At 54.0% G+C, this 11,594-nt stretch overlaps 2 protein-coding genes across 2 annotated transcripts; both read left to right on the forward strand.

The window, feature by feature from the left end:
• Positions 1-131: 131 nt before the first annotated feature.
• On the forward strand, positions 132-10,871 carry LOC119109885 (ribonuclease H2 subunit C). Its single transcript, XM_037233639.1, has 4 exons — positions 132-221; positions 5,032-5,190; positions 5,760-5,971; positions 10,391-10,871. The coding sequence occupies exons 2-4, from the start codon at positions 5,037-5,039 to the stop codon at positions 10,418-10,420; spliced, it is 396 nt and encodes a 131-aa protein (XP_037089534.1). The 5' UTR covers positions 132-221; positions 5,032-5,036; the 3' UTR covers positions 10,421-10,871.
• LOC119109874 (phosphatidylinositol N-acetylglucosaminyltransferase subunit C) lies at positions 201-4,156 on the forward strand. Its single transcript, XM_037233629.1, has 2 exons — positions 201-217; positions 2,482-4,156. Exon 2 carries the CDS (start codon positions 2,489-2,491, stop codon positions 3,392-3,394), a length of 906 nt encoding a protein of 301 aa, XP_037089524.1. The 5' UTR covers positions 201-217; positions 2,482-2,488; the 3' UTR covers positions 3,395-4,156.
• Positions 10,872-11,594: the final 723 nt, after the last annotated feature.

An 11,594-nucleotide genomic window follows, 5' to 3' on the forward strand; every position in this document is an offset into this window, starting at 1 on the left:
TATGTATGTATTTATATATCTATAAATGCATGGCTTACTATGACGTCATTTGTTTTCATGTCAATTTCATTGTGTAATCCAGAAAAGTTGAATCGTGTCGTGACAGCTGATCCCGTGTTATTTCCCCTCCTTGGCTATCCGCCCCGCCAGGAGAGCCGATTGTTTGCGGTTCGGCGTTCTGGTTTCCGCGTGGGCTGGGGAGTGTCGTCGGTAGACGGTAGGTGAGTTGAAAAGATGCTGGTGGGCGGGGTCAGACCTGAGTGCGTACTGCACTGTGAGGAAAGATTGTGTACCATTGCCAATGTTGAAAAATGATTCAGCCGAAACCCGCCAACTGCGTGCCTCTTTCAGTCGTGCGTGTGGCGCGTTGCCAGTTTTGGGGACGGGCTCACGCCTCACGTTGAAAACGGAGGACGATTTTTCGTATTCTTTCCAGTGTACATTTGTGGGGACTAAAATGTCTTTGGGGCGAAAAACACCAAGAAACACCAAAATTTCAGACGCTGCTGTAGAGGATAGTATGCCGAATGTTGTGAGGCTCCCTATAGGTACAATTGGAGTCAAAGCTTCCTTCTTGAAAATAAATTGATTATCACATTTTGTAGGTCCAGTCATCATTTTAGGTAGGACATTAGAATCTATGTCCTCCCACTATATATAATTTAACATTGTATCTTTATGGAAAAACATACAAAATGCCAAACACCATGGCAGAGTGAAGCTTTGAACTCTTTCCTGTGTTCTTGGTTAATTCCAGGGAAGACAGCAATCACAGTCTTCTCTTTTGATGTGCTGACCTATGATCACCTTTGACCCAGCCCCCACCCCTACCCCCAAACAAGGCCCCAATAGCACTTCAGCCCCTGCGGAACAAAGCATTATAAAGGGGGCCAGGATGTCTCATGTCCTCTCCTCTCATCCAGATAGGGGTTTGGGCTTCTCCAATACTTTGTACAAATAACCCTGTTCACAATGTCTGGCTTTGTGGAGCAACTGGTCAGACAATGTTAATGGTGATGTCCGCAATAAAGCAATGACATTCACTGACAGTGTCACTTTTGTGCTTGCAAGGGACTATTCAGAACTCAAATGGGCTGTTTGCATCCCACAACAATTGTGTGCTAGCCTTTGCATGTGACATTGTGACAGGCACCTTTTGTGACATGTGAATGGGCACCTTTTGGCTGGTGCATGCCCACCCAACAGCCAGCTATTTGCATGGTGCACTGTCCTAAGCTTGCTAGTATGGATACTGCCTCTATAGGGCAGCGGGGGGGCTGAAGCATGGCATTGTGTGCAGGCCGGGGGTTGGGTTAAACCACTGAGGGAGAAGACCACGTGGCGGCAGCCAGTGGCCAGGTCGGGTCAGGCCAGGGACCGTGCTGCGTTGGCCGAGCTGCCACCCTGGCTATTGATAGGGTCTGTGAATCTCGAGGTGGTCATTTCAATGTTGATAACACTGATCCGTCCTGATCTGTACCTGGATCTTATCTGCAGCCTGGTCTTGCACTGATCTGCACTGAGCAGGCTTCGTGAAATGAGCTGTAACTGGCATATTTGTTCCAGGTGTTTAAGTGATGATGTTTAGGTCACCATATTCTTTGCTCTCAGATGGCTTTTGCATGATACAGGGGCTCGTGCAGATGGTAGCAGGTGTAGGCTGCATGATGCTGGGCATGGTATGCTCGCTGATGAGCGTGGGCATATATGGCAGCCGTGTACACTCAGCTGTGTCAGAACTGGCTGCTAGAGTCTTAACACAAATCGTCCTGTTAGCTGGAGCTCCGATTCCAAAACTGTCCCTACATGATTTTAAGATGAATTTACGATATCCTTAAAGGTATAGTATAATTGCCCACCAACGTAGCGTCACTGTCAGGGTTTTTCTGGATGTTGTACGGGCTTCAGGTGGCCTTGGAACTGGCTGCTGACAGCTGATGACTGCGCATATGTGCGCATACATGATATAAGATATATCATATATAATATATCATATACGCATATAAAATATATGATGTACGCATATTGTGCATATGTGATACGAGTCTCCTTACGATCCGCCAGCAAAAGTGACGGCAATGCTCAGCGCAAAACAATCAGCGGACGTTGCAGCGGAGCGTCCTTTTTCTTCGCGCGGAAGGCTTTTGGGAACGAGGTTAAAGCGAGCTCTGTGGTCTAACGTGGGCTGAGTTGGAACTCCCAGACCGAGTGTAAGAACAGTTTGGATCAGCCGTCACAGGTCTCGCTACATTTCACTGAGCGAACAGTTCTAGAGAGGCTCCTGTCAGTGGGAACGTGGCAGCATCAGCACTGCAGCCCTGGCGAAGGTTGGGTCGTTTAGACGGGATGTTTGCGAGGTATCGCTATCTCGTCTGCAACGCTGCGCTGGGAGCCCCCAAACGTGATGTACAACCGAGAGAGTACAAGCACTCGTAACCGCCGTCAAGCTAACTTCCTTCTGAGCCGCGCTGTCCTCTGCAGACGGGCCATGTCGTGCGGCGCGCCCGCGGAGCCGGCGCCGACCCAGCCGTGGCGCAAGGTCCTTTACCAGCGCCAGCCGTACCCAGACAACTACGTGGCCAACGCTTTCCTCGAAGACCTCAAAAAGAACGTGCGCGTTACACTGTGGACTCGCTGGGAGGCGATATCGGGCGCTGCCGCGCTGCTCCAGCAGATGGCCAGCGTGGCGCTGGTGGGGCTGGCCTTCGCGCACCTGGACGACGGCTCGCTGCCGCCCGAGCCGCTGCTGGCCGGCATCGCCGTCTCCACGGCGGCCGGGTACGCTTGGCTGCGCGCCGGCGGCGGCCGCCGCAGTCTGGCCGCCGACCTGCGGCTGGCGGCCGTGTTCCTCGTGTTCGGCTACGGGCTCTCACCATTGCTGGCCACGCTCACCGACTCGGTGAGCACGGACTCTGTGTACGCGCTGGCGGCGGCCGCCATGCTACTGCATCTGGTCACGCACGAGTACGGGCCGCGCGCCGCCTGCGTCTCAGCCGCCGTCTCGCTCAACGCCGGCCTGTTTGGCGCGCTCTGCTTGGCCTCGCGGCTGCCGGGCACGGGGCACGTGTTCGCCTTCCTCACGCTGGCCGCTCAGCTGCTGGCGCTGCCGCCGCCGCTGCGCGCCCACGTGCGCCGCCGCCACGGCCGCGCCGCGCTGCTGCTGCTGGCCTCTGCGCAGGCGAACGCATCGCTGCTGCTGCTGGTCTGCCGAACGCTGGCCGGCGCCGTGCTGCTGGCCGCCGCCTACCTGTTGGCCTGTCCGCTGCTGCCCATGTTGTACGTCAGTGGCCAGCGCTTCAAGGACAACATCTACGGGCCATGGGACGAGGCCATTCTGGAGGACACGCGCCAGACGATCCGGCGAGATGATCGCAGGCGATGCGAGAGTGAATGAGCGACTCAGGGTGTGATGGAGCGATGGGAACGAAAGAGCAACTTCCGGTGCGATGGAGCGACAGAGCAACTTCCGGTGCGATGGAGCGACGCGAACGACAGAGCAACTCCCGGTGCGATGGAGCGACGGAAGCGACAGCAGTTCCCGGTACGATGGAGCGACAGAGCAGCTCCTGGTGCCATGGAGCCACGGGAACGACAGAGCAGCGCCCGGTGCGATGGAGCGACGGAAGCGACAGAGCAGCGCCGGTGCGACGGAGCGACGGGAGCGACAGAGCAGCGCCGGTGCGATGGAGCGACGGGAGCGACAGAGCAGCGCCGGTGCGATGGCGCGACGGGAGCGACAGAGCAGCGACGGTGCGATGGAGCGACGGGAGCGACAGAGCAACTTGCGGTGTGTCGAGCCCCGGAGCGGCATCTTGGGTGGTTGCTCCGTGGTGATGGGCTGGGAGGAGCGATGAGGTTCACCAGCGGTATAGGCCGTGAAAAGGGACAAAACTGCCAATCGTTTTCAACCGAACGCCCAGCCAAACTGCTAGGCGAACCGTTAGAAGCGTCAGAGTGCCTGATATTGCGCTTGACGCCCGTGGTGTGACCTGACAGAAGTAAACCGTCACATTCAGTTCCGAGCTGCAGTAAACAGCTCGACGGGCTCGGCATCCCGGAAAGACAGTGCAAATAGCTGCAGCGAGATGGCTCAGGCCTAGGCCATCACTATGTACCGGGGCTGTTTGGTGGAGAAGATCGCCTGCCTGCCTTTGTTGTCGTGAGTTTTGTTTTCTCGCTGAAGTGCAACTTGTTGGTAGCAGTCGCATGATATGAGCAAAAGGGTTGTCATGGGCGTCTTGCGATGTGCCCTTTGTGCTGCGAGCGCGATTTAGGTTCGTAAATAAGTGTTAGTTTTATAGAAGCGATCTGCAGTGCAGCTTTTTGTTTGCTTTCAGCATAATATATTCAGAGCACACAGCAATTGTTTATTTCCTATGAACACTCGAGCGCTAAACGTTTTAGAACATATGTGATTTCATTGGCATAATGTTTGAAGCTGGCTTGGATGGTGTGGCTTGTCATCATATCGAGCGTTTGCCCCACTTCCGGATACGTTGTAGAAAGAAGCGAGAATGTATATTTCAAATGACGCTACAAGTCGCCTTCTTTTTAACCACAAGGATAATACGGAGCCACCCACTCGCACCTGATCGGCGCGTAATGGACAGTGCTGGACCAGCCGATCGGCCGCCGCGCCTGGCCGGAGCCCTGTTCTAGCTGCGCCCCGACCGAAGCCTGTCTCTAGCCGTGCCCCGACCGAAGCCTGTCTCTAGCCGCGCCCTGACCGAAGCCCGTCTCTAGCCGCGCCCTGACTGGCGCACGTCTCTAGCCGTGCCCTGACCGAAGCCCGTCTCTAGCCGCGCCCTGACCGAAGCCCGTCTCTATCCGCGCCCTGACCGAAGCCCGTACCCTGACCGAAGCCTGTCTCTAGCCGCGCCCTGACCGAAGCCCGTCTCTAGCCGCGCCCTGACTGAAGCCCGTCTCTAGCCGCGCCCTGACCGAAGCCCGTCTCTAGTCGCGCCCTGACGGAAGCCCGTACCCTGACCGAAGCCCGTCTCTAGCCGTGCCCTGACCGAAGCCCGTCTCTAGCCGCCATGTCGTCGGTGGTGGTTCCGCGCTCGGCGGTGGAGAGGAACGGCGAGGGCGTCACCTGCCGCGTGCAGCACCTGCCCTGCCGCGTCGAGCACCGCGGCCCCGCCAACATCGACGTGTATTTCACGCCGCTCGTGTGCGAGACGGCGCCGGGAGGTGAGCTGGAGCGCCGGCGCTGGTGGTGGGATGGGGGCAGGGCTAGGGGTGGCAGTGCACGGCGTTGTCGTGCCCAAGGGATGTGCGATGGCTCGGGTAGGCCGGTTTTAGTTGCGTGGTGCTGTTGTTGTTGATTGGAGTTTTAGGGCGCGCCGACTACTGTGGTCATTTTGCGCCCTAGTTGCGTGGTGCGGGTTGCCAGATGGTGTAAGGTGCAGTGAATGCGGCTCGGGTAGGCCGGTTTAGTTGCGTGGTGCGGGTTGCTAGCTAGTGAAAAGTGCGGTGAATGCGGCTAATGTTTGCGTGGTAATGTTCCGTATGATAATTGACAGCTGTTCCTCGATACTTAACGATACCACGCGCAGTGTAATATCAGATGCATTTTGAGACGAGCACTCCAACTTGGAATGCAGCCCAATGTGGCTGAGGAATCGCTAGACTTCTGTTTGAAGTTCGGCTGAACAGTTGATGGTATTAGCAGGGGCATCAGTATGCAGCGTTTCTGGACGGGATGTCTATCCTCCGTAGACGTCACCTACGTCACCCTCGGACGTCCCTCTGACCACCAGTGCTCGAAGGTCAGTTTCGCGGCCACCCGCTAGATGGTATCACGGTGGAGGTGCCGGCTGGCTACGAAGGCATCGTGGCGCGCGAGGAGAAGGGGACGGACGGCACGACCTACGTGGCGACGGAGCGGTTCCGCCGCTTTACCACCTGGAACTGGGACCGCCAGCCGTCCTCCGCCGCTCCGCTCTGGGACTGGCTGGATGTGGCGAATGTGGTAAGCCGCCCCTGTCTGCCTCGAGGGCCGCTCGGCGTCTGGGCGGCGTCATTCGTGGTCCTCTGTGGGAAATTGGCTATCTCTAAGGGCGCCTGCTGGTGTCACATGAAGCTGACAAAAGGTGTTTGCATTAGCAGCTGAGCTGCTGTAGTGTTGCCGACGGCGTCTGCGTTCGCTGCGATGCCTGCGAGCAGGCCGGTCAGGGCCGAGCACCTAGAGAGCCTGGCGACGTAATGTGGCCTTGAGAGAAGCGTGATACGTGATAGTCCGTGGATGCTGCTCATGTAAGTTCACATCTGCAACAGTCACACGCACTCCGCCACACGAATCAGAATACGCTGCGGTCACAAAGTGCTGCATTTGAGCATTTCATTTTGAAGTCAGGGTGGTGTCGCCTGGCTGCGAAATTAGTCCTGAAAACAACCTACATGATATTGAAACCAAGGCTGTTCGGATTAGTTTATTTTGTTTTGGATTTGAATCAAGCTGAATGCACAATGAACATTGCTTCATCCGACCGTGAGATGTATGATAGTTTAAGGAAATGTTTCACATTTGAAGATATTGAGGCATCAGATATTATGATACAAGCTCACTTATAACTACTTTTTTAATTGGGAAACACTGCTCTAGACAGCACCCTTTTCTGTTTGGTAAATATGCTCCTTAATGTGTAATGGTTGAATTACGTTATCGTACCTTGCACAACATTGATTGAGAGCTAATTAACAGCCATTGTATGTGGAAATCCTGCTCACGAACGCCAGATATGAACGCCTCGACACTTTTATATGTCTTGGTCTTGACCGCCGCATGGCTTATGGAATGACAGGATTTTAATGTCGCCATTATTACGTCTTGAGTGCCACGATGACTTTGAAGTGCTCCCCCGAAATGCTCTTCCTGTTTTTGCGGGCGTGTAGCTCAGAAACTAGAAGGGCTCAGATCTCAAGAAGGGCAGGTAATGGACAGCGCCGAAAGGTGTTCAAAATGGCTCAAAATGGCTTTCGGCTCAAAGTTTCATATAAATGTGGAACACTCTTAAATATGTGTTTTTTTTTTAATCAAAGATAGGTGTTTTGGAACACGTGCTCGTGGCTTGAGTGATGTGCACTCAGGATCCCTGGTAGTCATGGGGCTTCATTTTTTGCCGCTATTGCACGCGAACCATAAGCTGATCGAAAGGTCGAGGTGTCGTATTTGTACTTGACCTGGCAGTCCTCCGTCTGCCCTCGTGATAGCGGTGCCAGCAGCGCATAGTACACGCTGTCCAGTTTGCCTGTTACGTGCGCGCATTTTCTAAAGCAGATATAGAGGAATCAGGCTGCTCAAAAGTTTTTTCGTTTGTTTCGAATTGTGCGGAAACCAGCAGAAAGAATCAGATGAGAAATGCGCAATCCTTATAAATTTGGCTAAAACAAGTATTAGGCATGCCCATGTCTTAAAACTATCAACGAAGGCACATATATGCGCGCTTTCCGAGCGTGGAGCTCCGTATTAAGCGAAGAATCCTGGCAGATAGCAGCTTCTTAATTTTATTGTGCCATCTAAATAGCGTGCAAGTCAGGAAAGTAAAGGCTAAAGTACTCAGCCAATGATCTTATCCGTCAACACGTGACGTTCGGTTTCCACAGCACATTCCTCGTTTTTTGAGCCGGGATGCATGGGCTTAAAAGTTGTGTTTGGTACGCCAGCCAGCAATCCTTCCGTGGTCGGAGCGCATTCCTGTGCAATGCAGTCCCGTCGCCACCTCGACACTCTAATCTCAAGCGTGACCGTGGCCGTGAAGGGCGCCTACAGCACGAACGGACCGCTCGGTGGAAAGTGTAGTCGTCACGCGGTGAACTCCGTACCAGCTCCCAGCCGGAGCCCTGTTCGCAACAGACAAGTTTAACCGCAAGTAGAAGGACCGCGACGGGACCTCTGTTATCCCGCTGCATGGTCACAACGCCGTGGATGTAACGAGACAAGAGCAATCGTTATCGTGAGAATGTTACTTCTGCATGGTGCGGTTTGCCCTTTCCCCCATTCACCGGTTTCTGTGTGGAATGGTTCAGTATATATTATGCGACGGTGTTATTTTCTCCTTCATATGTTTTCAAATCTGTAGTATTGCTGACAACAGCAAATCGCGCGAGCTGCTGCCAAAGTTTTCACTTGTTGTCGACTCTACTGGTCTATCAAAAAGTGCTTTTGGAGCTAAATGTGTCAGAAGTAGCGGCATACTGTTCCGGTACATATGACACCCCTTATCCCCCTAGAAGCCCTCTTTACGCTTCGATAGCTCCATGGCTCTCACGTTACATGGACCCTGGGTGCAACAAGTGGTGGTGCTTCTGTGACGATGGAAGTGCGCTGTCGTAAATGACAGCGTGTCAGGTCGTAGTGTAAAGGCGGCGGACTAAAAAGCAGCAGACACTGCTTCATGCGGGACATGTTGTTAAACTCGTTTATTGGAATCAGGATGTGTCGTTCCATTCGCGCAAAATAAAGCCATTAAGATGCGTAGCGGAGGTGCGAGACGACAGACACCAAAATCAGCAATGGTCATCCTGGAGAAGAACCAAGCACCAAACTGGTGAACTAACACCTTCGCTAGCCGATATCATTTAGTTTGATCAAGGAGTTAGAAAGTCAGACTCTTGATGAGACATGAAGAGGCGGAGGCTCACTTATGTGGCATTCACTCATTAACACTTGGCATTCGCAAAATGTGCTGCTTTAAAATTCGTTGTGTATGAATGTTTGACCAAATAGTTTGCATGTAGATCCCGAGCAATTTTACAGCTTAAAATTGGAAAAATCGCACTTCTCTTCCGTGCAAAGGGTATGGGCAACCACGCGTCAGTGGTTGCAAACACATCGGCTTCTGGAAGAAGTAATGGCCGTGCCGGGCCGCTTAAAATAATTCATTTTCACCGCGATGCAAGATTCATCCTGCCTGAAGCCTCATACTATTGCGAAATTAGCTTGGGAAACCCAATCCTTATTAACGGGTTTCTGTAGACATTTGGCAAATGCACGGAATGGGGGTGGGTTCAAGTTTTTCAAATCTACATTCACGTCATCCAGCAAAACTTAAATCGTTGCACGTACGTCGGGCGTTTACGTGTTTTGGCAACAAAACGTTGCATGCCGCAACGGGGAGGCGGAGGGGGCTGGACTTGGTGTCTGCGGTTCCCGTCACGTGCACGTGGATTCTGATCTCTGCCATCTCTGGCCATCCACATGGACGATAAGTCCACGAAGTCTTCCCGTCAGACGGGTCCCTGGCGTGTGCGGAAAAGCCCGACCCGCCGCGCTTTCGTCTGACGGACCGCTGGGAGCACAGCGGGGCGTTGAGGGAGTGTCCGAGGCTGTGGCTGTGAAGGTCGACGGGCGCGCATTATTCATCGGGTCGATGAACAGTCCGGGCGATGGGGCAGCGGAGCCGGATGGCCCGCTAGCTATTGGTGGTTGGACTTGGCATCACCCGCTTCACATCCGTTTCTTCATGTCACTTTTAACTGAATATTGTTTGCAAGCGGCCGATGCCGTCGCCACCTCACTTGCACGCAGTAAACCGTGGAAGGGCGCAGCAGTTACGCACATATATAACACAACAATATGCCGCAGACGGTTGATGCAAGTACCGTGGCGGAAGGCACCCATTTTGGGTTCAAAGTACTGATCGCGGCTTACGCGCAACATGTTTTAGTGCAGTCTTGAAATCAATCGACAAGCCTGAGGCTGCAGATGGTGGGACAAAACAAAACAAATGCGTAATATCCGGAGAACATGAATGCCAAGATGTTTTAAACGTTAGACTGAAATACAGTTATTTCCTTGACGGTTAGGGACATAACATTTACGCAGTTTTATTCATGCTATAAGATGCTTGATATATTGAGTACCCGTGGGTCTTTGCTTCCGTTCTGCTGTCGGGACCGTGCGTATGTGTGGGACGGCACTCCTCTGTCAGAGTGTGTAGGGCGCTGAACTGGCTTGTGCCGTAGTCATGGACGTCGCGTTGGGACATACTAGCGTGCAGTTTAGACAATTGAGGTTCTGAATACCTAAAATTATTCAGCATGGTGGGAGAACAGTTCATGCGTGCGTTGCTGAAGGCAAATACTGTTTCGGAATGTTTCACGTGTTTGTCTCGAGTTGACCGTCTCAAAATATGCCTAGCGGCAAAGGTTAGCAGTTTCTGTAACTTCCCGGACCTTTGATCGATATGTTCTGCCGATCAAAAGCCTCTAGTTTTGTTTGGCTGCTTTTCTGATCTGTTGGCGAGCTGTTGGGATGCCAACCACAGCAATGAAGACTAAGACGACTTTTAGCGCTGCGGGTGGCTGTGTTGTTGGGCGTACCGTTCGGGGTGCTGTGCGCAGCAGGGCCGGACCCGAGGCCTGACGGCCGTGCGTCTCTGACCGGCAGCTGCACTCGACGGCCGAGCAGGATAACTGAGCGGGCGCAGTGTCTCCCAGCCGCCGACCGCGGCTCGGCAGATCACCGGCCACAGCCGCGCGCACCACGGACGACGGAAACCGGCCCGGTGCGGCCGACCCGGACCTGAGAGCCCCCTGATCGTCCCTAAGCCGACCTATCAGCCGTGGGAATGCCCCGCGATGCGGCCAGCAGACCTGGAAGCGGGGGGAGGGGAGAGACTGTCACAGCCCCGCAGCTGTCTGTGTGGGGGATTAGCCGGAGCTTGGCATACCTGACCCCGGATCGGGGCTCGAGGCATTGCTTTCTTGTCGTGACCTGTAATGGAAGCGTGTGAAAAGCCGTCTTCCGTTGTGATTTCCCGCATCTTGGGAAATGCCGCTCGTGAATCCAACTTTCACATTTTTAGACTGCATTCCACACCGTTGTCACGTACATTTATCTGGTTTAATACATTGGGTGCATCATGTAACATTTTGGGGATGAAGTGTATAAAACCGATCGATGTGGTCACGCATGACCCGGGGCATGGTAATCTGAAGGTGGAAGCTCAGGGATCCAGCTGTAAGGTTTGTACGGGCTTAGTGTTTCTTTATCTCATGTTCCGTTCACTGTACAAAGAAAAGCATCGCTCACGATTTCTGTGCATACCGAATGCTGCACGCTATAATCTATGATACTGCTGCATGATTGGGACGCGCGCTGGTGCACATCAAGAGAGCCCGTAACACATGCTTCCAGCTAAAGGCACCTTCATTAGCAATGTGTTGCGGACCCTGTCCCGTCAGGTAAAATGTAAGATATAAAATGGCCCGGAGGGGCACCGCCCTCGGCTGGTGTGGGGGCTAGCACTCCCTCAGATCCCAGTCTCGATAACTGATGGGCAGCGTGAGTTTTTGCTTCGGGGCGCAGCGACCCCGCCGCTACGTAAGCTTCTGATCCTTGTCCCGCCCCCTCCCTGCCACCCGCATCCCTGCATCCCGCACTCGCATTACTCATCCTCGTTTTATCGGGGCCGCCGTACACTCGCACCGCTCCTCATCATCGTCTTGTCGGGGTTGCCGTGCTCGCTCGCCCGCGTCCCTGGTGTGATCGGAGCCTGGTGACAGAGGGACGCGTCGTGCGGGTCGGTCGCATCCTTGGTGTGATCGGAGCCGGGTGACAGAGGGACGCGTCGTGCGGGTCGGTCGCGGCG

This window comes from Pollicipes pollicipes, unplaced genomic scaffold (assembly GCF_011947565.3).
Source record: "Pollicipes pollicipes isolate AB1234 unplaced genomic scaffold, Ppol_2.1 Scaffold_2555;HRSCAF=2994_pilon_pilon_pilon, whole genome shotgun sequence".
NCBI lineage: Eukaryota > Metazoa > Arthropoda > Thecostraca > Pollicipedomorpha > Pollicipedidae > Pollicipes > Pollicipes pollicipes.

Coding starts and splice junctions, on each gene's coding strand:
- LOC119109885 (XM_037233639.1), top strand. CDS start 5,037: ATGTCGTCGGTGGTGGTTCCGCGCTCGGCGGTGGAGAGGAACGGCGAG. Junction 5,191..5,759: donor GTGCGAGACGGCGCCGGGAG/GTGAGCTGGAGC, acceptor TCTGACCACCAG/TGCTCGAAGGTCAGTTTCGC. Junction 5,972..10,390: donor GGCTGGATGTGGCGAATGTG/GTAAGCCGCCCC, acceptor TCTGACCGGCAG/CTGCACTCGACGGCCGAGCA.
- LOC119109874 (XM_037233629.1), top strand. CDS start 2,489: ATGTCGTGCGGCGCGCCCGCGGAGCCGGCGCCGACCCAGCCGTGGCGC.